General features: G+C 44.5%; 1 protein-coding gene across 3 annotated transcripts in view; it reads left to right on the top strand.

The window, feature by feature from the left end:
* The window catches only part of LOC147097125 (signal transducer and activator of transcription 1-like), a 73,082-nt gene that overhangs the window by 24,416 nt on the left and 22,881 nt on the right, over positions 1–25,785 (top strand). For 2 of the 3 annotated variants that reach the window (XM_085972987.1, XM_085972988.1), the window contains exons 4-16: positions 8,538–8,636; positions 12,084–12,170; positions 12,769–12,847; positions 13,810–13,892; positions 15,119–15,270; positions 16,867–17,025; positions 17,825–17,914; positions 19,589–19,651; positions 21,380–21,400; positions 23,139–23,232; positions 23,372–23,419; positions 23,918–24,001; positions 25,634–25,732. In XM_085972987.1, coding sequence (XP_085829113.1) covers positions 8,538–8,636; positions 12,084–12,170; positions 12,769–12,847; positions 13,810–13,892; positions 15,119–15,270; positions 16,867–17,025; positions 17,825–17,914; positions 19,589–19,651; positions 21,380–21,400; positions 23,139–23,232; positions 23,372–23,419; positions 23,918–24,001; positions 25,634–25,732 — 1,158 coding nt within the window. The remainder of the gene's footprint in view (positions 1–8,537; positions 8,637–12,083; positions 12,171–12,768; positions 12,848–13,809; positions 13,893–15,118; positions 15,271–16,866; positions 17,026–17,824; positions 17,915–19,588; positions 19,652–21,379; positions 21,401–23,138; positions 23,233–23,371; positions 23,420–23,917; positions 24,002–25,633; positions 25,733–25,785) is intronic. The other variant, XM_085972989.1, reaches the window with a different exon arrangement.

The following is a 25,785-nucleotide window of genomic DNA, read 5'->3' as shown; positions in this document are numbered from 1 at the left end:
CACCTGGGCAGCGATCAGCTAACTCCACACAGAACGGGAATCGAACCTGGCATTGTTTGGTCTGTATGGCTGTTATCTAGAGGCTGTTCCAACCGAGGGATTGGGGGAGCTGATACTGTTCTTTCACGGACATGGTTGAGTCAGCTTCTCCCACCCGCGTTCCTTTTTTGTTGTTTTTGCATTTTTATCCGGTTTGTTTGGCTGACCCCTCCAGCCAAGAGAACGGAATGCAAGGCCTGCTCCCAGGCTGCGGCCCTGTAGCTGGCTAATGGAAGGTGCCAGAGACGGCCCAGATGTGATTCTCCCCGTTGATGGTTTCCTCACTCTCGCTGGCAGATGTTGGAGTCTCAACTCTACACTTCCACACAATTCTGCACTCTCCAGCAAGATGCACATTATTGATGGCATCCCTTGATGTATCACGTGATCTTGCAGATAGTTTTCTTGCATCTGCAAAGATGAGTACACGTGTCTGTAAGGGCTGAATGAAAAGATCTGTGTGTTTGTTTGCTTCTGATTATGCAACCACTTGAAGTGCCATGGAGCCCACCTGATTGCTCAGTGTCTTAACGTGTAGTTGCACCGTACAGACCAGCAAGATCACCGGTTTGACTTCTGGTCTGTGTTGTTAGCTGATCTCCGCTGGTATTGATTTTAGGGGTGCTACAACCTGCCTCAGTTTTGGTAGGGGTGCTCTAATTGGCCGCAGTGCCCCATGGCAAAGGATGGGCAAATTCAGACAGGATTAGTGCTTTCGAATGCTATTTTCCTGGCCCCTGTTGGAGGTCCTGCAAGAACCAGGTCAGGCTCTGCTGTGATCTCGAATAGCCTGCCAATACTTGTCTACACTCGACCATGAAGAATAGGTGAATGTGGTAGCAGAGGTACATGGAACTAGACCCCAGGAGGGAAGGGGCGAAAGTGGGAGGAGAGAATTAAGTGCAACTACAGTAGTCGGTCCTGTGCTAACTTGCCAGTCTTTATTAGCAGCTGGATGCTGGAAACTCCAGAAGGTATTGCACAATTTTGTTTTAAACTTACATCCTCAGCCTTATTTTCTTGCTGTGCACCAAATCTGCTCCCAGGCCTCCGGCAGTGTTGCTCTGATCAGCCACCAGAAGATGCACGAGAGTGGTCTCGATTAACTTTCCCTTCCGATTATGCTGAAGAATGGAGCTCAATCTACCTCCATAATGTGCATCAATGCCACCTTGAAGAGGGTCCCCCAGAGACTGGGTGGTGCGTTGGGTTAGACGCTGATCTTTATCGTCTGGGTTCAAACCCAGCCCAGACTGATGGGGTGAAAGTCTCCTCTGTCAACTGGCTGTAATGGTTCTACATGAACTATTTGGGCAGTTTTAACCCAGTTCCTAGTGGGCATGGGTAGTGGGTTCGCAGCACGAAATTGCCCCAAAGGTTGCACTAGTTGTCAGGCTACAGGATGGCTAGTATGGTAAATGGTGCATTAAAGAGCACTTTTTTGAAGTTGGGGCTGAGGCACATTGCCTGGTGGAGTAGAGGGAGTTCTGCTGTACATGATCATGGAATGCTTGAAGTTGACACGTGAAAGTGTTCATTCCCCAGCAGTAATATCCTTCTGGTCAATGAGCAAAATAAAAATACACGCACAGAGACAGTTAAATAAACCACTTTTGTTCTTCTCGTAGCCATCCTTGTGACCTCTAAGCTGCTGTTTTGGTGCCTAATGATGGGGCTTTTGTGTTGTAAGCTCAGATGCAGTTTAGGAAATGGATCCAGGCTACTTCAAGTCATTTCACAAGAGGGTCCTTGCAGCCATGAGGCTGGGACTGAGACTTTTACCTGTCCGTCTGGCTGGTTTGAAACTCCGGTCCCATAGGTGAACGGAGAATGTTCTGACGCACCGCAACATCCAGCTTCTTTATTTTGTTTTCAAAATGGTAGTTTAAGCGATTTAAAGTGGGCACGACCAATAAGAAACCGAGACAAAAGTGATCCTGGTACTGAATAGGTGCATGATGAGAAAAGTTTGAGTGACCAGTAGCAACACTCATAATAGAAACCGACAATATGATCGCCATGGATCTGGTTGAGGGAACTAAAGGAACCAGACAGTACAGAATGAACTAAATGTTATTTTTAAAAATTAAAAAAAAAAAAAAGTCAAATTGTCTGATCTCTGTCGTGGGTAAAACACACTTGTTTGGGGAAACAGAGAATTTGCTATTTCATTGCTGTTGAAACAGGAAGTGACGTTCATCAGAAATGGGAAGTGAGTATTGTGAATTTTGAAACATTTTTGATTAAGTACAAAAGAAAGGTCATGGATTTTAGTGGGGGTTTTTTTTTGTTTAAACTACAGTCTTTTTCTCAACCTGTGAATTCCCCGACTCCCATATAACCATGTGAGGGCAGTAATCTGAGCTGAGCCAAACCTGCCCTCGTGTGACACCCCCCTACGTGTATGTTTCAGCAGGGGTCACTGGATAGTGATCAGGAACAGCACAGATGAGGGAGAGAACCTGCGACCTTCCTGGTCTCTGGTTATTGCTGTGTATTCAGCAGGTCCTGACTTAATGGGATACCTCCTAGATTGTGGATTTCTGGGTTTTGCATGTCTCCACTGTGACTGATGCCATCAGCGTTGCTTCAGGTTGCAAGGAAGTTGGCCAATGGGAGATACTAAAGACTGCTCGGAATATGATGCACTCACATAATTCCCTCCCCCCGCCCAACCCAATGCAGCTCAGGTCAGGAACTCTGTGAAAAGACCTACTCCATGGCACTGAACATTGGTGCCACTCCACCCTGCACATGTGCTTTATGTGTGAGACGACCATAGTGTGGACTGTTTAAAAAGCAGTAATGTGTCGAAATAATGTTGGAGATTGAGAGCAAGCTTGAGTAGCCCATCGTTATCACCCCCCTAGATATGCTATATTTGTGACATATATTGGAGACTGTTGTGTGTGCAGGTGAATCGTTGTGGGAGAGGAAAGGGTGTTTGCATTCTAATTGCAGCAATGCAGCAGTCTTCTTGGAAACGGACATTCTAATGTGATTTAATCACATGACCCCATCTGAGCTGCTATTCTACCACGTGGTTTGTATGGAGTATAGACTGTTAGAACAGTCAGCTTGTGTAATCAAATATTGAACTGGCATGTCCAGGAACTCGTGATTTAAAAAAAAAAACATTAAACCTGTATCTGTTATCGCTAGCTTTCTACACTGTGTTCTACCAGATCATTCTTCCGTGACCTTGTGCCAAATCTCCTCTGAGGGATTGCTTTGCATTTGAAAATGGAGGAGGATGCTGGTTTGCCAATTTTATAATTTTGTGTTTGTGCACATTAGTTCCCTTCAAACAAAGACTTCTTGTAAATGAGCTCCCGACCACATACCCACGCCATCACTAAGACCGCCTACTTCCACCTCTGTAACATCGCCCGTCTCCACCCTTACCTCAGCTCATCCGCTGCTGAAACCCTCATCCATGCCTTTGTTACCTCTAGACTCGACTATTCCAACGCACTCCTGGCCGGCCTCCCACATTCTACCCTATGTACACTTGAGGTCATCCAAAACTCTGCTGCCCCGTGTCCTAACTCACACCAAGTCCCGTTCACCCATCACCCCCCTGTGCTTGCTAACCTACATTGGCTCCCAGTTAAGCAACGCCTTGATTTTTAAAATTCTCATCCTTGTTTTTAACTCCCTCCATGGCCTCCTTGCCCCCCCCTCTCCCTATCCATGTAACCTCCTCCAGCCCCACTACACTCCAAGATATCTGCGCTCCTCTAATTCTGGCCTCTTGAGCATCCCTGATTTTAATCGCTCCACCACCTTAAGCTCTGGAATTCCCTCCCTAAACCTCTCCACCTCTCTACCTCTCTTTCCTCCTTTAAGATGCTCCTTAAAACCTACCTCTTTGACCAAGCCTTTGATCACCTGCCCTAATATCTCCTTATGTGGCTCAGTGTCAAATTTTGTTTTGTAACGCTCCTGTGAAGTGCCGTTTTACTACGTTAAAGGCGCTATATAAATACATGTTGTTGTATTTTACCACATCTTTTAGTTGCTGTCATTGGTTCACCTCTCTAACAAAGACTACACTGAAATATCACGTGTCTGGCATTGTTGGCTACATGAGAGGGAAAATAAAAGATCTGATTTAGATTTGAAAGTTGCTTTCAAACTGGCTGTTGGTAGTTCCAGTTTGGACAGATTGCTGGTGTTTTCAGCTCTGCCCACAGTGGTTATCGAAGCCACAGCTTCATAGAGAACTCATTTCTGAGTCACAGAAGAAGTAAGTGAAGGAAGCGCAAAAGAGAACCATTTTTTTTTTCTCCAAACGCCTCACTTCAGTGCTTGAGCATGTAATCTGGGCTGGTATTCCAGTGCAGTACCGTTGGGAGTGTTGCATTGTTCCAAGGTACCGCCTTTTGAATGAAATGTTAAATGGAGACCCCCATCAGGTGGATGTTAAGGATCCTGCGGCACTATTTGAAGAACAGGGATTTCGCCCAGTGTCCCAGCCAGCATTCCTCTTTCAATCAAAGGCCACCAAAAACATATTAGCTGCTCATTGCTGTTTGAATCTTGCTGTGCGCAATATAGCTGCGGCGTTTGCCTACATAAGTCACTGCATTTCAAAGTAACTGTGTGAAACACTCTGTTTAAGAGATTATGTGTAAAGGAGCATTCTCGGGCATCCAACTGCATTTTCAAAGCCCGAATGTCTTTGTCTTTGTCCCTACTAGTTTATCTGGTGGATCATTCCAAACAATTAACACCCTTTTGAGTAAATTCTTTGTAACATCTTATAAATTTAAGTTAGGCCCTACTGACCTGCTTTATTTTGAAGTAATGTTCTGGAATTACCTCTGTCTTCTCTGTGGAATAAATGAGGAGTAGACCTGCTGGCATGGAGCCTCACTTGATGGGAGGGCATTGTGCTTGATTCAGGTGGGCTGTCTCTTCTCTCCTTTTCCCCCCTCCCCCAAACTGTGCAGGGAATTATAGGCACAAATCCATATCCTACCAATCTGTGGCACAGTATGTGACATCCATGCCCTCCTATCCACCGCTGAATCTTAAATATAAAATGCATCAAAAGCTGCATCGCCCGCGTTGCAATTCCAGTCTGTCTCAACACTCAGTTGAGGTCACCGCTTCAAGAGCCACATATAAAGTTTATACCCCTGTACAATGCTCCCTGTAATTTTTTTTCCATGCACAGGCCCTTTAACTGGCTGCATTCAATTTTTGGCGTATGCGTGGTTAGTTACATTGAAAAGTCTGTGAGTGGCCTGCGTGGGAGCTCCAGCGCGCTGCTTGGCTGTGCAGCTCAACAAGAACATTGTCCTTGTACCCATTAAGCTGCATATATCTCAAATTGCTGATGCTAACAGATCTTGGTGTTCTCATTTTGGATCGAAGTATGAGGCAGCAGCGCTAAGAACAGCTCTTGTCAAAGCTTCGAACCTGTGCAATTCAAACAGGATAAAGCAGCGAGAAAGCCATAGAAGCGCAAGGATTGGGTTGCCTGGGCTTTGTACGGGGTAGAAAGGACGGGGAAATGCGGCTGCAGTTTGGAATTCCCATCAAACTCTCCTGACCATTCCAATAGGTAGGAAAGTACTATGATGATCGATCCTATATTTAAGGCTAAATGCCAAATTGTTTATTGCAAGAAAGAAATAGACATTGAAGCAAATCGGATAAAACTAGCAATACCATAATGTGACTCTCTCCAATCATTTCTGAAACCAAGGTTTTCCAAATTCCTCGTCCTTTAATTGGATCTTGGATTAAAGAACATGGGTGCTTCAGTACAAAAGCAAAATACTGCGGATGCTGGTAATCTGAAATAAAAACAGAAAATGCTGGAAACTCTCGGCAGGTCAGGCAGCATCTGTGGAGAGAGAAACAAAGTTAACATTTCAGGTCGATGACCCTTCGTCAGAACTGGAAAAAGTTAGAGATGGAACAGATTTTAAGTAGGGGCAAGGGGAGAGGAGGAAAGAACAAAAGAGAAGGTCTGTGATAGGGTGGAAGACAGGAGTGATTAAATGACAAAAGGTATGATTGTACAAAGCAAAAGGAGATGGTAATAGGGCCAGCAAAGAAACAAAAGATAGGTCTAGAAGAGGTGTAAATGGGAATGGCAGAATCATCAACAGCTGCCATCTGACAAAATAGGGGCAGAGGTTATGGTCTGAAATTGTTGAACTCGTATGTTGAGTCCAGCAGGCTGTAAAGTGTTTAATCGAAAGATGAGGTGCTGTTCCTCGAGCTTACGTTGAGCTTCGTTGGAGCTGTGTAAGAGGCCGAGGACAGAGAGGTCAGAGTTGGAGTGGAGAATTAAAGTGACCGGCGACTGGAAGCTCGGGGTCACGCTTACGGACTGAATGGAGGTGTTCCGCAAAGCGGTCACCCAATCTGCATTTGGTCTCCCCATTGTAGAGGAGACCGCATCGTGAGCAGCGAATACAGTATACTAGATTGCAAGAAGTACAAGTAAATCGCAGTTTCACCTGGAAGAGTGTTTGGTAAAGTGGACAGTGGGAAGGGAGGAGGTAAAAGGGCAGGTGATGCATCTCCTGCACGGGAAGGTGCCAGGGGAAGGGGCATTGGGGGTGATAGAGGAGTGGACCAGGGTGTCGTGGAGGGAGCGGTCCCTTCGGAATGCTAAAAGGGGAGGGGAAGATGTGTTTGGTGGTGGGATCATGCTGGAGGTGGCGGAAATGGTGGTGGATGATCCTTGAATGTGGAGGCTGGTGGGGTGAAAGGTGGAAGCCTATCGTGGTTCTGTGAGGGAGGGGAAGGGGTGAGAGCAGAAGTGCGGGAAATGGAACGGACACGGTCGAGGACCATGTCAACCACGGTAGAGGGGACTCCTCGGTTGAGGAAAAAGGAAGACGTATTGGAAGGTGGCATCACAGAATCACAGAATCTACAGTGCAGATAGAGGCCATTTCGGCCCATCGAGCCTGCACCGACACATATCGTCTGAATGATGCTGCCTTCCATACTAGTGTCTCCTTCCTTCCTGCTGTCCAGGGCCCCAAACACTCCTTCCAGGTGAAACAACGATTTACTTGTACTGCATGCAAATCTAGTATACTGTATTCGCTGCTCACGATGCAGTCTCCTCTACATAGGGGAGACCAAACACAGATTGGGTGACCGCTTTGTGGAACACCTCTGATCACTTCGTAAGCGTGACCCCGAGCTTCCGGTCGCTTGTCACTTTAATTCTCCGCTCCACTCTCACTCTGATCTCCCTGTCCTCGGCCTCTTGCACTGTTCCAGCGAAGCTCAGCATAAGCTCGAGGAACAGCACCTCTTTCAATTAGGCACTTTACAGCCTTCCGGACTCAACAAAGTTCAACAATTTCGGACCATAACCTCTGCCCCTATTTTGTCAGATGACAGCTGTTGATGATTCTGCCATTCCCATTTACACCTCTTCTAGACCCATCTTTTATTTCTTTACTTGTCCCATTACCATCTTCTTTTGTTTTGTACTATCATACCTTTTGTCATTTAATCACTCCTGCCTATCACAGACCTCCCCTCCCCCCTTTCCCTGCCCCTGCACTTGCTTAAAATCTGCTACGTGTTTTAACTATTTCCAGTTCGGATGAAAGGTTATCGACCTGAACCGTTAACTCTGTTTCTCTCTCCACAGATGCTGCCTGACCTGCTGAGTAGTTCCAGCATTTTCTGTTCTTATGGGTGCTTCAGTATCCTGGAGTTCCACATCGCTGTAGTAATTCCGGTTTGGCTAAATGAACTAAATATATAGCGCAAAGCTGCAGGAATTATACCAGGTCCAGGCGACTTCTGATATCCAAAAACAGCAGATCTATCGCAATTGGCAAGTGCCTTTGAAGCAAGCCCAAACTCTCTCTCTCTCTCTCTCTCTCTCTCAACAGCCCTGTAAACAACATCAATTCTTTTTATAACTCCCAGTGGTTGCAAAATGTAAAGCTCTCCTTGCTGTTTTGAGGTGTTTATTGCATCCAACTTCTCTCCATCTCCACCCCCCACAAAACATTACCCATCAACAAGTCATCAAATGTCACAGACCAGAGAGAATTCCTGTGCTATTAACTAATGCCTTTTCGCTTTGGAAACTTAACTGAAACAGCAGCCATGGCTTCTATTTTAAACATAAAATAAAATCCAATGTCGTGGCCTAGCTACAATTTAAATGAAAGGATATAGAAATATTAACGTGACCTGTCCAGTTGTTGTGATCTGGAACGCGCTGCCTGAAAGGGCGGTGGAAGCAGATTCAATAGTAACTTTCAAAAGGGGGAATTGGATAAATACTTGAAGGGGAAAAATTTGCAGAGCCATGGGGAAAGAGCGGGGGAGTGGGGCTAATTTAATACCTCTTTCAAAGAGCCGGCACAGGCATGACGGGCCAAATGGCCGCCTTCTGTGCTGTATAATTCTATGATGACAAGGCGGAACCTACAATCCTCACGGTAGAGCTTCTCCGTGTTGCAGGTAGTACGTTAATGCTTTGGCTTCTCTTTCATTAGGCTTATTATGGAGAGGACCCTGTTCTATTGGCAAAGGTTGTCGCTGCTTACCTGAAGCAGGAGAAGAAGATACTAAACGATGTTGTAGAGGATCAGCAGGTAGGAGGAACGCAAATGAGGACCAAAAGTCATGGGTTTATTTATTTATTGATTCACTAATCTTTTCTCATGATAGTTCTTCAGAAACCCAGACTGACAGACCTATCTGAGGCTGTTCAGTAGTGATATGGGGCTGATAATCTAGTCCCTGTGCAAAGGCACCGGGGCTGTTTTTTCTTGGTGCACTGTGCGCCTTTGATGTAGTGAGCTAACGTCATGCTATGATGTGAGGCCAGCTCATTTAAATAAATTTCCTATGCTCGTGGTTAACAGCGCATGCAATGCTGGATGCATCCAGTAGCCAAGGGTAGGGTAGCCAGTGCCAGCAGTTCTTCAAGGGCTGCTGCTTGCCCTGCTCCAGAAGAGGGGAAGGAATGGCCGCAGCAAGCGCAAATGCTAGAGCAACTCCATTTCATGAGGCATCTCTGGAAGTGATGCTGGAAGAGGTCCTGAGAAGAAGGATGGGCCATTTTGGAGGCGAGGGCCACTTTCCAGTGAAGAACAGTACCAGAACAGTCTGGGTGGAGGTGACTGAGTGAATGCTGTCTCACCTGGGAGAAGGTGAGGAAATGATTTGCTGGTCTTGGGAAGGTTACCAAGGTAAGTCCTGCTCACATGTTGCTTCATTTTAAAATGTTGCCATGCCAAATGCACAAACATGTTCCCATTTTACCAGAGAATTGTGTATTGCTGCCATTGCAGTCTGTTTGCCCAGCTGCAAGAACAAATGCCAAGCAAACTGCCAACATGTAATCTCTCTGCCTGCTGCATGTTCACACTCGCATAAGTCTTTGCTGCTGGATGCACACGTCTGACTTCTCTTTCCAACCCGTGTCCTTTTTCTATCAAGGTCACTGTTGGCGTGCATTTTTATGCTCCTGGGTTCTTCAGAGCAGGAAGTGTCTCAACCTGCTGCGCGCAGTGGCATTGTGCAGATCATAGACATGTTTGCCCGACCCATCGAAAACGAGCAGAATCACAAGAGCCTTCCACTTTTACCATCTGGCTGCATTGCCCCAAAGTACAGCATTATTGTCGCCATAAAGGTCTCTATCCCCAGTGTCACTGCTTTTAGGAACAAAAAGGGGTTTCACTTCCTGAATGTGCAGCTGGTCTTGCACATTGGTGCCATTACCCTGGGCAAACAGACCGCCATCATCATTGCCCACAGCCTTGCATCAGGACCCAGCAATGCAACAGCAGTTCTTCACTGCCACCTTGGTCTGCCCCAACTCAAATTACATCTCGCGCCTGATTACAATAACAGTCAAGCTAAATTTTATTTACCCTATAGTGTGCGGTGCAGGTGTGTTCCCTCGTGTGCAAGCATACACTGTAGCATTAAAGGGGCCAAATCTCAACATGTCAGATTTTTGTGAGGCCACGCCACTGCCATCCACTGGCCTCACTGACCTACAGAAATTTCTATAAACCAGTATCGTGCATTTTGAATTTAGCCTTTCTTTGCCTGGGAGAATTCTGCATTGATCGTTTTGCATTTGGCTCCCTGATGCTGCCTTTTTTGCATGATCATTCCTCTTTGTATGCTACACTTGTATTTAAACTGGCAAATAGCTACAGCACTGCAAATGTCACCCAGCAAGTTTGGATGGCTGAGACTCTGGTGTGTCTACTCCCAGACTGCTGTAAACTCTGGCCAAGGAGAGCCACTTCATGATGGAACATCACATGCAGGTGCAAAGACATCTCTGGTGCTATGTGTGCACCTACTGCATATATAGTCCTCTCCAATCTGATCTGGACATGTCGGAGACGACTTTCTTAGCCTGTCTGTCTTGTGAAGTGGAGGTGGCAATCAAGTTGTGTAATCTGCTGCACGATGACCTGCACATGACATCTGGGACGGGGACCACTGCCCATAGCAGTGAAGGTTACCGCAGCATGGAGCTTTCATGCTGTCTGATACTTCCAAGCCACCCCAGGAAAGGTCTTGCCAGGTGAGGCAGTCTGCAGTGGAGTCGTGTATAAAGGGAAGTGACAGCTGCTATGTTTGTAAGAGCAACACCGTCATCACTTCTGGAAAGGAGGCATAAGCTGTACAGGGCGCACAGCTTTCACCGGGTGATGAGGTTCCCTCCATTGCAGAGTCATGCATGGTACCCATGTGGGATCAGGCCTCTTCATATCAACCTCATGGCCTTCGTTGAAAAGAAAGGGTTGCACTAAATTAATGTTCAGGTAATATCTAGGAAGCAGCCTTTATTGTGTGGCATTCCACGGTGGCTTTATTTGAAGAAACACTTAGTTTATGGTTCTTGAGGATACCAGAGCCGTCCTCTGTGTCCATGGCTGCTGACCCCCCACTCCATCATGGGAAAGAGGAGCAGCTCGGCCTGAACGCCTTGACGTCTGTTTACTGTACCTTGGCTGCCACCTTCCCCCTTCAGGGAAAGAGTACCGTGCAGCTTGGGTGCAATGAAAAAGTGAGGCGTGCCCTTGGCTTCACCTTGCTCCTGATACCAGCACGCTGCTTCCTCATTTACAGCCAAATACAAAGTTTCTGGGTGACTCCACTCACTTGGTTAGCAACCATCCTCTGTGCAGCTGTCGCCCGTGCTTTGGCTGGAGGGTAGCCTCCTGTGCCAGATCGGACCACCCTGCTTTGTGGACCTTCAAATCTTCAGCGCCAAAGGGCGCATGCACCAAGTTGTCTACTTTTCTGCCACCAACACCGTTTTCTCCTTTCACGGTGAGCTACTGCATTGCTAGATTTTTGCACCTTCCAGCCAAGCTATATGCTGAACTATCTGGACAAGCTTCCCGTGCCAGTGGCCTATCTAAATTGGGGGTGGGGGTGGTGACTGATCTCAAAATTTGGTGCGGCCTGCACAACGGCCATTTGCAACTCTGTTTTTCCAGAATCATAAACTCAGGTTCTTGACACCACAGGCACTGCCTCCAGGCCTGATGTGCAGCACTGAACATCACGTTATCCGTTCCATGGTGATGTCAGTATAATCAAAGGGCACGTGTTATTCTCGGGTGGGTGCTGTGGGTTAGAAGACTGTCCGAGCTCAAAATGGTCTCTACATTTTCTTCTCACTGGCTGTTACAAATTCTAGATGACGTGAGTTTTGGCGGTCGTAACCTAGATTAAATTGGATATGAATTTACATCGTAAAATAGCCTATGACATGTTACTTATTGGAGAGAGGGAAAATGCAAGATGAGATGAAATTTAAAAATGTTGTTCTGGGGGAGGGACAACAAAAGTTGGAATTGAATTATTCTGCCCAGGGAAGTGTTTGGAAGAAAAGTAACTCTTGCTGATTTAAATTTATAAAATGTGTATATTCAAAAGGCTATCAGTGTCTTGGTGCTGCAGTGCGATGGGCTACTGTACCACCCCTCAAGGGATTGGTTTACTTAACCTAATACTGATCAGAATGTTGTTCATTATTGAGACAGTTTCGTTCTTCATTCTAGGCTGTCTTGGGGAAAATTCAACCCATGGACTTTGAAAGGCATCAGGACATCGAACAGAAAATTACTGGCCTGAAAAATAGCGTGCAGGTGAGTGCCGCATGTAGTCGAGTGCTGGTTCCCCACAGCCTTTCGCACACTTGCCTCGAGTGCCGCATGTAGTCGAGTGCTGGTTCCCCACAGCCTTTCGCACACTTGCCTCGAACTGTCAGTAACTTCCCTCTTGTGCGGTTTCTTTTGTACTTTATAAGTGGAAGATTTATTTTACTGCAATTTTAATAGACGGCACAGCTTTGACCTTTTCTACAATTAGGCATAGTTTTAACTTGCCATTTTTGCCTCCTTAAAACAAAATAGTAAAGGTAGGCTACGCAGAAAAAAGTAAATTCAAGTTTTTTTAAAAAAAACAGGACAGATAGCGAATGGGTGGAATTTGGGATGATGGGACATGTTATGTTTCAAGTATATTTTAATTTAAAATTATTACAGTAATAAAGCTGTGCCTGATATTTGTGTAATTTTATTACTATAACATCAATGCTTGGTCAGGTGTGTGAAGTGGAAACAAACCAAACCTGTCAACCCAGAGAGACAGGAATTTCCGTGGACTCATTGACGGTCTGAATTTCAATGAATATAAAATCTGTCTCAAGTCTTTGCTAATTCTATTTGAAACTGTTGTATACAGGCGTGTGAGCAGGAGTTGAAATTTCTAGAGGAACAACAAGATGAATTTGATTTCAAATTCAAGACTGTCAAGTTTCAAGGTGAGCAGCTTTTTGTGGTATCGGGAGTCCGGTTCTCTGGACTTTGTCTCCACGAATCCTACAATAGGCAGGTGGGAGGGCATTGTATAGTTTATAAAAGTCAATGCTAAAACTACTCACCAACTGGGCAGGGTGCATTGTGCTCTTTAACAATCTTTCGATGCGCAATCGTTGGTATTTCTGGCAGCTGTATTGGCTTAAACCAAATACTGTAAATATTTTTAATGCAATTGTTTCTCGTCCTCTCTGCTTCTGAAAGCACTGACTCTTACTCTGGCTGGAGTTGCACAGAAGCTAGCACCCCTCCAGTACCTTGCCCAAGTGGCTTTTCCTCTTGTGTCAGCCTAGACAGTGGGTATTGGCAGACTATTTGACTGGGATGGAGGGGTTCTCCCAGTTGAGTTCTAGATTGTATGTGTACACTCACTCACTTATTCCCTCCTGCAAGAGTCACAAGATATTAATCTGGTGCAGGGACCCCGGCTCTTCTCACCCAGCACTGCCTCCCCAGTCCAGGGGAGCTGAGCCCAATTGTAGAGCCCCTGTTGATTTGATCGTTGGCAGAGCCAAATATAAGGGTTAAAGTAACTATCACTGGTATTCATACACAGCTTGCATTTAGGTCACGCTCTCGAATAAAAGTACATCTCCAACGAAGAAGAGGTGGACACAAAGCAGGAAGTAAAGGATTTTTGAAGATGGGGGTGGATGACTGACCAAAGGCATCTTGCTATTCAAAATATCTAGCATTTATCAATCGACTAATTAGTATTGTTACCCCTCCCTCCCCCGCCCACCACAAGACAAGCTGGATAGCAATGGTTTTCTTTTCCTGAAGTGGGACCTTCCCCAGTGTTGATGGAAAGCACTGGCTGTGAAATTCTATTGCACCCTGCAGAAAATTCTCTCCAGGAAATGCTATAAAGCAATGTGTTTCAGGCCAATTTTATTACCTTTTTTAGAATCGAACAATTCTGGTGAGCAGCAAAAGGAAGAGATGAAAGTGCTGCAGAATATGCTAAATATCCTGGACAGCAATAGGAAAGTAAGTCATTCTCTTTACACAGCAGTCTGGTTTGGGAAATGTGTTACTGAGACTTACCAGGAGCACTGAAGGTAATTGTAGCATCCCTCCTGCCCCCACTGAGGTCAACTAACGTGGCACAGATTGGGGTTTGGTCCTGGGATCCTGTCTACTTAATAGATAAACTAACTGACACTTTTGGGGAGCTCCAGTTTATTATTTATAGTTCTCAACGCATGCAGTAACTCTTAACTACTACCATTTGTGTTTCTGGAATATAGAGACTTCATGTTTCTTCAGGGGGGCTAAAACTTAATTGCATGTTTAATTCTTGACTTTTTTTGTTTCTACATGGAATCACTGCAATCTTTGTATTGAGGCAATGAATCACTTTTAGCTCTAGATATTGTGTGATCTGAATTATGTAAATGTGCCATACGCAACATTCACTGAAATATTTTTTGCATCCACTCAAACTCAGTAAATTTCTTGGTCATTCCAACTGTGGAATTTCTCTCTCTCCGGTTTAAACCCCTGCGTTGGTTACCACCTTTGCTGGTAATTCACATTCCTCACACAGTAAGGCTCGGTGTAACTACTTCTATGTATTTCCCTTTGTGTCATCAGCACAGTTGCAGCGAAGAAACAACATTGCGTTTTTGAATTCTTTAATTGATTAAAAAAAAACACAAGTCCTATTGGCGAGACTCAATTCGGTTCCACGTGGAATTTAGGTTAATGCTAATTAGACCATTAATTGACTTGTGTTTTTTTCTCCCCCTCGGGTCTCCCTTGGCCGGGTTTTGTCTGAGAGGGCAGGCACGTAACCTGTTCAAGTCTTTGCCAATGACGTGCTAACCAGCCACTCAGACATGCATAAGATCAGCTTTGTTATTTTCTTTTGTCTTCTCTCCCTCCTCTCTGGGGGAAGCTTCTGGCCCAATAATGTGCCATAGCTCAAGAGTAGCCCCTAACTGCACCAGTGTTGGTATTTGTCCATTTCCTAAACCAGCCATCAGCCTACCTGAGTAAATGCTGGTCAGGTTTGTGTTGTGGGCCTATGCCCATCAGGAGCTAGATTGAGACCGCCCAATCTCATTTAAAATGGGATCCGTTCTAGCCAGCAGGGAGAGGTGGTGTTTGGCCGAGTGGCCTGAATTTGAGCCCTGGTCCCAGAGATGAAAGGCCAGTGTCTAATCCATTCTGTTTAATGTGATGTTTTGAGACTTTTATTTTGTCTTTGGCAGAAAGTCATTGATAAATTCAGTGAGCTTCTAAAGGAAGCTGAGGAGCTGCTGGACACACTGGTGAAAGAGGAGCTGGCAGACTGGAAGAGGCGGCAACAAAAGGCCTGCATCGGTGCTCCTTTGGACGTTTGCTTGGATCAACTGGAAAACTGGTGCGCAGAATGATAGCTTGTGCTGGTTTGAGGGAGGCCTTGTTGTTCACTCTGATCCAAACCTTGTCCAACACATGCACAGTTTCCAGCATGGGGCACTGGATAGCAATCGGAAGTAGGAACCCTGGCTGATTTGATTTTATATATTTTCTTTGTGCTTTTGTTTTCCCCATCTTTCGCCCAGGGGTGCTGCGCTCAATTATAGCATAGGTGGCGAGTTGTAGGCAACTGTAAAGGAGAAGAGATGACTGACGAAATTGTTCTGGTGGCTGCAGAGGACATAAAGACTCAACAGTACAGTCCCCGCCGCTTCTAGCAAGCACGTTTGTGCAAACGCGATTTACCCACTATACACGATGGCCAGTATAACGTTTGACAGACTTTGTGAGCATCCAAAATAATGTCAGTGCCACTACTTTTAATAAGATGTTATTGCAAGTGTAAGGAATATTGCCAAGCTCTCTGGGCCAGCAGAGAGTATCATGACGCGTATAATCAACAGTTAATTAGGATACCCGAAGGACGTTTAAAGTCTAACTGGCTGTTGCCGCAACTGCCAGAACTTTCTACTTTGACTCGAAAGCCATTGTTAAGTGCTTGTAGCAGACAACATAAATAAAGAAACAGCTAATTTAGCATTGTGCTAATGAATGATGCAGAAAATGGCAGCTACAATTAGAAGAGCATGGTGTAAATTAACAAAGGCTGCACTTAATTGATTAATTGCTTTTTGCTTTTCTTTGATGGCATCTTTGCTGATGCAACTTCATAATTAGTATTACTAATACAGTCTGGGGGTGGGTATTTCTAGTTTAACATTCAGGGCACCTTAATGAGGTGCGAACTAGTGAGTAAGCACAGGAGTTTGCCTGGCTATCGAAAAAGGCAGACACAGACAGACCTGGCTGACAAGAGAGAACAGGATATGCTCTCGCTGCAGTCAGGGAGTGGTGGAGACAGAGATGCACTTCCTCACAGCTTGTGGAAAATATCAGGGCATAAGGGAGAATTTCTACCCAAAATTCACAAAAATATGCCCTGAATTCAGAAATTTGAATGACGACCAAAAACTCCCATACCTACTAGGGGAACAGAGAAATTGTGTAACCTTAGCGGCACACTATGTTACAGCTTGCCATAAACAGAGGGACAACCATTAAATCTAAGAAAAGAGTATATACAAATTATATGAATGTATATTTATACACTCAGGGATATATCTGTTTATACACTGTATGGATGGATAGATCTGCGTTTGTGTTCAACCATAAATGTTTTTCGATGCTTTGGCAACATAAGATGTACCTTGTCATGCCAATAAAGCGATTTGAATTTGAATTCTGCCCGAAATAAACGGAGCATTTAAGATGCTATAACTGTCAGCTTTGAAATTGACATTACTGCTAATGGCTATTGCTTTTTGGTGCTATTTATATATAAACTATTTTGAACTTGTGTATATACAAGGGACAGAGTTTCATGTGGCTAGCTGTCCAGGAGAGAGTTTCATATTAAGGTAAACTGTTTGCCTGGACCGAACCCTGGTACTGATTATCTCCACTGCCTCATAACGCCTGTTAACTTCTTAACTTACAGGTTTACTGCAAGTGCAGTGTGCTTGTTACAAGTGAAAAGGTTGCTGAAGAAACTGGAGGAGCTGGGAATTAAATTGACCTACGATAAGGATCCCTTTAAAACACAAAGACCTGCTTTGGAGAAGCAAGCGATCGCTCTGCTAACCTGCCTCATTAAAAGGTGCTGGACAGGGCCTTGTTTGGTTAGGAGACGGACACTTTTTTTTGACAATTTAGGATATTTTCTTAGTACCCATATATTTTGCCTGAAAGCTTGTCCTGTAGCAGCTGTTGTTGTACTACAGCACAAACTGTTGCAATACAGTTGTGCTTTTTTTTTGGTAAACTTTTATCCAGTATTAACAGTTTAAGCCAAAGATGTGATTGCATCCTCCTAGCATTGTATGAATTATTACTACTTTTAATTACAAGTCTAATTAAATGACCCACAAGACACTTCATCCGAACAGCAATGTGCCTTTACCCAAAGTCAGCAAATAAGAAATGAGAGGGTGAGATGAAGTAGGGGTGGGAGGAGGCTGGTGTGGAGCACAAACACTGGCACGGACCAGTTGGGCCGAATGGCCTGTTTCTGTGCTGTAAAGTCTATGTATTGTTTTAGCATTTCATCTTTTCCCATGCCACATACAAGTCAGGAATTGGACCAATTGGGTTTTTCATAACTAATTTTGCAGGTAAAATTCTGGGAGAGGGGTGAGGTGGAGGTAGGAATGCATAAATATCTAGGGGGAGAAATTCACTTGGCTAGCGCCTGGTGGGGGTGCTAATGCAGTAGCGCTGGGGCGAGGCGAATCCAGCGCCGCATGCCAAATCCAGTCACCCCTTCACGCCGCCGATATCAGTTAGCGCCAGGCAGATCGTGACGTCAGTGAGCGTGCTGTTTAATGGCAAGATTTTCCACAATATTTGATTGTTTCCTTTTTAATTGAAAGAAATTAAGTTGTTTTTTTTAAATGTAGTGCATTTATCGTGGAGAGCCAGCCTTGTATGCCTCAGAGTAAGATGCCTCTGGTGTTGAGAACAAGCTCGCAGTTCTCTGTTAAGCCACGGTAAGTACAGATGTCACCTTGCCCTTCAGTGAAGTAGCAGAGTAATGTTTAAAATACTGGATTGTTTCATAATGATTCAGAGTTTTTGTGTGTGGAACAAGAAATGCATAGGAGAAAATGATGAGGCAGTAATTGAGTGGGGCACTTCAATGCAATGTTCCCTTTAACTTTTTGTGCGCGGTCCCTTTAAATTGCTGAGCGGCCCATTCAAATTGTGCGCATGCGTGGTTTTTACAATGTAATGGGACCTCAGGCACTCCGCATCCGTGTGGCCGTGCAGCTTCGAGGGAACATTGCTTCAGTGGTAGAACTCTCCTTTTGAGTCAGAAGGTTGTGGGTTCAAGTCCCACTCCAGAGACGAGCACAAAAATCTAGGCTGACTCTCCCAGTGTAGTACTGAGGGAGTGCTGCACTGTCTTTTGACTGCCGCGTTTCCCTACGCTACAACAGTGACTACACTTCAAAAAGTACTTCATTGGCTGTAAAGCGCTTTGGGATGTCCTGCGGTCGTGAAAGGCGCTGTAGAAATACAAAATCTTTCTTTACTTCAGCTGATGTCTACTTCCAACTGCGAGCAGCCTGTGAACATCACCGGAGCAGCAGGATTGGATTAGTGCCTAGTAACTTTCTCCTGGGCTCTTTGTCATATTAGCTTATTAAGTATATAATATTTAAAGATTGTTTCAAGCTGACAAATGGTCAGTGCAGAGTCTGGGTGACTTGGTGAGGAGGGGCTATTACCGCTGACTGGGCTTTTGACTTGAAAATCTACAGCATCTGGTAAAATTTCTAACCTTTTAAAGTCAGACAGCAAGTTACCAGTTTGTACAGTATTCAGTACATGCTGCTACTTGGAAACAATACCTTCTGGCTAGCATTCCATTTTAGGGTCAGTGGTGCACTGTTATGAAGGAAAGCAGGAATAATAATTGTGTAAAAATTCAGGCTTTTGCAGTGACGGTACGTTAATAATTTCTGCAATAGGAAAGTCTCTGTTTCCGAATGGTGCTGGTGAATTAAGTTACAAAGTGTACTCTCAGAAGAAAGAATGGTTATGTAACCAGTGTTGGCTGGGTTTTCAAACAATTTAAGTAAACTGAACTGTTCAGTACAATTTCATAATTAATAATACTGCTATTCTCACTGGTATGAAATATTCATTTCAAAGACTCTGACAGTACCCACAGAATAAGATGTCCAGAAATGCATTACTGGGTAAAACACAGTCTGGATATTCAGACGATAGCGTGGCTTATGTGGGCACATGGTAGTGCATTGGGTTTACACACTTGCACTCTCTTGCTGGTCCAGAGGTGAATCATTTTTGTAATGGTGCATGCCATTGTGCTAGGCGAGCAAGTGGAAAAACATTCCCCAAACACTTTCTCCCACCACCCCACCCTCCAACGGTTTGCTGGTGGCCAACGTTCCCTTTATTTTTCCTGCATGGGCCCTTGAAATTTGCTCCGCGGTATCTCTCCCAGCGGCCCGCACGGGACCTCCCGATTGGTGCACAGCCGCGCACCTTAGGGGGAACGTTGCTGGTCGCATTTCAACAAAAAGTATACAATGTTTGGGGAAGAACTTTTAAGATTTTCATTTGAATTATAGTACTTGCAATATGTGATCTTATAGGTGGCATTTTTTTAAATTCCATGTTCTGCCCTCTTTCAGACTTTTGGTGAAACTGCCAGAGGTGGGAAATCATCTAATGAAAGTGAAGGCTTCCATCGATGGGTAAGTGATCAACAACGCCACTTGCATAATGTAAAAATGTATCCTGATCTTCTATTGGGTCATTTCCGCCTGCTCCTTCCCTTTGGGTAAGAGAGCGGGACTGTCCAGACAGTTGGTTCTGTTCTTGTCCTTTTATGACTCTCGGGTGCTACGCGTCTGCAAGGAAAAACCCAATCCCATCAGTTCCTTCCTCTCCTACACCATGGGGATGAAGCACTGAGCTGACTCGAAGCACTCCAGGGAGCCGAAAGAACTCTGAGAATGTTTGAGTATGAGTAAAGGCCAATTGGTTTGGGTTTGTATCTCCCTGAAAGCGGGAGACCCCTGCTGTTGGGACAAAACTAGGAGGCCCTGCTACCGCTTCCTCACTGAGATTGAAACGTTGCCGTGCTTCCTGTTTGTGCTTCTCGCTCAGCATTACAGTAAGAAAATGCTGAAAAATCATACTGTTCACAGTTGATGCTAGCAGTGCTGCAATTTCCTAAGCATGTACTGAACGTACAGAGATGGGGTGGAGGCCATTCCACTCAGTTAAAAAGAGCAGATCAGAGTACAGGTTCAACTGCTCTCGAGCAGCACTGTCCTCTCTGCTCTTCTGATGGTAGATAATCTACTGCATGGCGAGAAAATAGAAATGCTTTTGTTTTCCTGCTTCTTTCAACGTTTCAATATTTTTGTTTAGATTAACCTGATATCTGGGAAAGGGCTGAGCCCAACAGTGGGACTTTTCCATTTTTAAACTGAGATTTCAGAGATTGTACCTTTTCAACTGTCATTCAGCTCCCTTGCATTGATCCTATTTATACCACATATAAGGAATATGCGTTGACTAGGGCAGCAAAGAACATTCTCCTTGCCCATTTGGGTGTAATTGGGGTTTTGTCAGTTCAGCTCCCCTGATGCTTCACCAGCCATGCAGACCAGGAAGATCCCAGGCTTGCTCTCCAGCCCATGATGAGTTAGTTGATTTCAGCTGGAGCAGGAGTCGGAGTGCTCCAGTTTTGGCCTTGGATGATGGAAGAAGGAACATGAGCCCTGGTCCCTGCTGCTGATTGCTAACTAGTAACTCCAGCTGGGAAGTGTGCTTGTGTGGAACATCTGGTGAGAATGGGATTTCCTTCCCCTGGGTCAAATAGCCTGCTGACGGTCTCTGTCTCGGCTCAGTTGGGCAAGATACTGAAGGGCAACTGGCACCTGTGGAATCGTACCCCAGCAAGAGGCAACACCTTCCAGAGGAGGAGGGAAAACTTTGGGATGGGTGGGGGGATGGCGGAGAATTTGTGGATTAAATTCCCTGGTCACGGAGCCTAAATAGTGAACAAACCACACTTAGCCATGTCATCAACCAATTGTTTAAAATAGTAAAACTAGTCAACAATGTGTGTCTGCATAAAATTTTGTGTAGGTAGAGTCTTTTGCCTCAGTAACCACTTTCAGCAAGTGTCTAACATTGGCAGTAACTGCTCCTGGTGAGTGTCTCCAACATTGTCAGCATTCTGTGTCTCGGATGATTTCAAAATATTTGCCAAGAACAACATTTTTTAAAAAAGGGGGTAGGTGAGGTGAAATACACTCCTTAAAGGATTGTATTGGTCGAACCTGGCTGCATGATGTGTAGACTGAATCATTCATTGCCTTTAACAACCCTTTATGTTCTTGTCTTGACAAGCCAGACTAAGAAAGCTTTAAAACATTTGTCAATTCTGTTTTTTTTTTTTAAACTTGCAGGAATCCACCAAATGGGAAAGGGTAAGAAGATTTTCTTCAGAACAGAAAATACATTTTTATAACGAGTCTATACATACATAGAAATATTTTTCATAGTTGTGTGTTTTCTTGCCTACGATCGTATGAAAATGACCAGTTGGTCCACCTTGAACTAATAAAGTTGTTGCTATCCTCCTTGAGATGACCAAACTATACTGAGGAGGGAAGAAATCGGACGGCAGGGACATGAGCCGAGATTTTTTTTCAGAGTCAACATGGGGAACCAAAGGATCTGATTATAAGCTACGGAAGATATTAAGGGGCACAGATAGGGTAGATAGAGATAAACTATTTCCACTGGTTGGGGAGTCTAGGACTAGGGGCCATAGTCTAAAAATTAGAGCCAGACATTTCAGGAGTGAAATTAGGAAACACTTCTACACAAAGGGTGGTAGAAGTTTGGAACTCTCTTCCACAAATGGCAATTGATGCTAGATCAATTAATTTTAAATCTGAGATTGATAGATTTCTGTTTGCCCCATATCCCTTCATATACACGCCTTAGCCAAAGTTATTGAGTTAGGTCTCAGATCAGCCATGATCTCATTGAATGGCTCCCTGTGATTCCTATGATAAGCCAAGAGCTAAACAAAAAATATTTGCTTCACGTTTAGGTATTGATCTGTGGAATAGACCTTCACCTGGTGCAGTAAATACGGATCTGTCTGAAGGATTCAAGACTGAGTTGATCAACTTCTAGTTAAGGAGGGAGTAGAGGGATAGAGGTTTGGGAGAGGAATTAATGGGGAATTGTTAGGATAGGCCCAGAGTGTTGGAGTAGACTCTATAGTCTTCTCATTAAATGTTCTTGATATCTCTTTTCAATCAGGGTGTGAAAACACTGTCCTGTGTAAACCTGAGCTGAGTTTCAAACCCCATATCCTAACCATCATTAAACCATCTATATCCACCTCTACAACATTGCCCAACTCTACCTCCCCCGCACCCCCCCCCCCCCCCCCCTGCTGAAACCCTCATTCACAACCTAAGTCACCTCCAGACTTTATTTCTTCAGTGCTCTGCTCACTGGCCTCCCAAGCTGCACCCTACATAAACTCCCAACTCATCCAAAATTCCCTTGGCCATGTCATATTCTGCACTAAGTCCCGTTCACCTATCACTCCTGCGCTCACTAGCCTTCATTGGGTCCCCCCCTCCAATGCATTGACTTCAAAATAGATTTCCTAATTTATAAACCCTTCCATGGCCTTGCCTCTCCAACCTTCTCCAGACCTATGTCACAGCTCACTCCCATTCTTCCCCCTTTCCCTTGCCGTGCTCCCTCACTCAGTGACGTTGCCTTCAGCCATCACAGCCCTGCGTCCTGGGACCCTGTTCGTAACCCCTCCATTACATCTCTTCCGCATCTTCCAAAGGTTCCTCAGAACCTACCTTTTCAGCTATGCTTTCCGTCATCTCTTCTAACTCCTGCTGTGTGTCTGTTCTTGTCTTCGCTATATTTAAAGTGGTTGTATAAGTGCACGCTGTTTGGAAAAAGTGGGTGGAAAAAGGCCAAATTTGACGTTTCACCCTTCTTGCAGGCAGCGTCTTTGACAAACTGTCAAATAACAGCAAAAAGAGAAGCCGCTAAAGCAGTCACCTGTAATAGATTGCAAATAAACGAGCCATTGACTGGGAGAGCAGCTTTGTATTGTAAATGCACTTTTTTTGATCATTGTTACCAACACAGTTATTAAATCCTCAATACGTCACTCACCAGGTATCGCAAATTCAATATACTTGGGACATTCAGTAAAGCAATGAACATGACTGAATCCAGACTTGGGGGCTTGTGTGTTGATTTCCGACACCTGGTAAGAGCATGGCTGTATTCTGTACCTGATACCATTACGCTTGTTATATTGTGTAATTTGTCTGGTGGGTTTCTGATTTATTGAAGATTCCACACTGTTCAAACTACTTAGCACAGTAATTCTATTTTTCTGATTGCAGCAACTAAAGGAGCAGAAGTCTGGAATTGGAGGCAAAGGAAGTAATGAGGTACTGCACTTCCAATTAGAGATTGAAAATGATTTATACTCTTGCTCATTAGTTAGACCCTGAAATTAGCCCCCGTATTTAATCCAAAATGGATGGCATCCCAAGATGCCTACGTTGTTTCGCAGAGGTACAACAAGTGTCCTGTCATAGGATCATAGCATTGATTTTAAAATGTAGAAAGACTGGATGTTGACGTGACCTCGGAAGAAGAGAAAATAGGAAACCAAGTTAGGAAACAAAAAGCAAAATACAGTGGATGCAGGAAATCTGAAACAAAAGCCGAAAACGCAGAGACTTCCAGCAGCAAGATTTAAAACCGTTAACTTGTTTCATACACCTCTTATAGAAACACCTGTGGTGTGTTTCTTGTGCCAGTTTTATGATTGGTTTACACTGAATTGTATCCACTATGAGTGTAATGTCTGTGCCTGCATTGTTCATCTTTTGTTAATATTTTTTTCTTTCTCCCTCCGCCACTCCACCCCCACCCGCCCCCAGGCTTCGCTCATCGTGACAGAGGAGCTCCATATTATTAGTTTTGAGACTCAGCTGCTTTACCTCGACCTCGACCTCATTCTTGAGGTAGGTTTACCACTTAACTCTCATCATTAGAACATTGCCAGAGGTCCAGTGCAGGTAAACCTTTAACCAAAACTTTTGAGGGAAGGGAGGGAGGGAGGGTCACAAACGTTGGTTAAGCAGGTGACTGGTGCAGGAATTTCACTTGTCGTTGCATTCATTCAACTAACCTTGAGACCAATGCAGAAGTTGTTTGACTGCTGATAACGTGCCTTGCAGTTTTTATTCGACTGAGCTAAAGTGTTGCGAGAACCATTCTCGACAATTTCACAGACAACAGTTCTGATTTCTCCTATCAAAGTTGTACTGCACCTGCTGATCCATCAGCTGTTCTGACTCACAGCTCTCCCCACGCACCTGCCTGAGAAATCCATAGTTTCGGTGCTTTTAATGGAACCTTATTGACATTGTGGCTGAGTGTGCAGGGGGAGACTGGCAGGCTAGCTGATGCAGTGCAATCCGATCTTGCCTGCTGAAATTGGAATTCTCGGGTAATTACTAAGAATGGCTTGGATAGGATTTTAGCCCGGTCTATTAAAAGTTGTCAAAATAAAGACATTTGCTCTCAGGAATGTTAAATAGATGCAGATAAACATGTTGGTTCTGATCACAAATCAAATCCCTTATTGCTGTCAGCAAAGGAACATTAGTCACACGCCTGTGGAATTGACATCCTTTCATTACCTGTTAACTGCCTACAGGGGCTGATTTGATCCTTTGGCCTATGTAAGGCTATTAAAGGGAACTCAATTTTCAGGTTGAACAAGATTTGGTGACTAAGCTACACGCACTGCATTTCTAAAAAGGACAGCGAATACTCCCATTTGTTTAACTGAGTTTAGTTTTTGTGAGGGGTTTGCTTGAATGGAGTTTTTACTGTACACATTTTAAATGTCCTTTCCCTTAGTGTCTCATCCCAGCTCTCATTAATAACCTCAATCTACCTTATGCTATAGAAGGCTGTACACTGAGAAATTGGAGTTCCAAGTTCAGACTAGAAGGTCAATTTGTAAGCTGTATGGGAGTTTAGCATATTTTCTTTTCACTACAGTGATGTGGTTCTTTGAATCCACATAGACTGATGGGGTGTCAGTGTCTCTCTCTTTCCCGGCTTTTTTTTTCTCTTCCCTCTTCCCCCTTTCTCTTTCCTGCTCTCTTTTTTTCTTTCTATGTCTCTTTCCCATTTTCTCTTCTCTCTCTCCCCATCTTCTCTCCCTCTCTCCCCGTTTCCCCCCCCTCCCTGTTTCCCCCACCCACACACCCTCCTCTTTTCTCTATCTCCCTCTCTCCTCCGTTGCTGCTTCTATGAGAGACAGAATTAAGGGAGCTTTGTTCTGTATCTGGATTTGTTGTACCTGCTTTTGGAACCCATCACTTAAACATTATCACATTGCTGTTTGTGGGAGCTTGCTGTGCTCAAATTGGCTGCCGCATTTCCTATATTGCAACAGTGACTACACTTCAAAAAGTACTTCATTGGCTGTAAAGAGTTTTGGGACGTCCTGAGGTTGTGGAAGGCGCTATAGAAATGCAAGTCTTTTTCTTATGATATTGCAGTATTGGTTAAAGAGTCCTTAATTTTATTTTCTCACTTTAATCACACTAAGATCTGACCCTTTGTTTTTTTTTTGACAGACTTGCACTTTACCTGTTGTTGTCATCTCCAATGCCAGTCAGCTCCTTAGTGGCTGGGCCTCGGTGGTTTGGTACAATATGCTGTGCAGCGACCCAAAGGTAAGGATCTATAGGAATCTTTCTCGGCCAAGGCAGAGGGGCCAGCTGTACAG

This window comes from Somniosus microcephalus, chromosome 33, assembly GCF_052327205.1.
Source record: "Somniosus microcephalus isolate GS21.2 chromosome 33, FLI_Smic_1.0, whole genome shotgun sequence".
NCBI classification, from domain to species: Eukaryota; Metazoa; Chordata; class Chondrichthyes; order Squaliformes; family Somniosidae; genus Somniosus; species Somniosus microcephalus.
The sequence above is the reverse complement of the archived record's forward strand: the minus strand, read 5'-3'. Positions and strand labels throughout refer to the sequence as shown.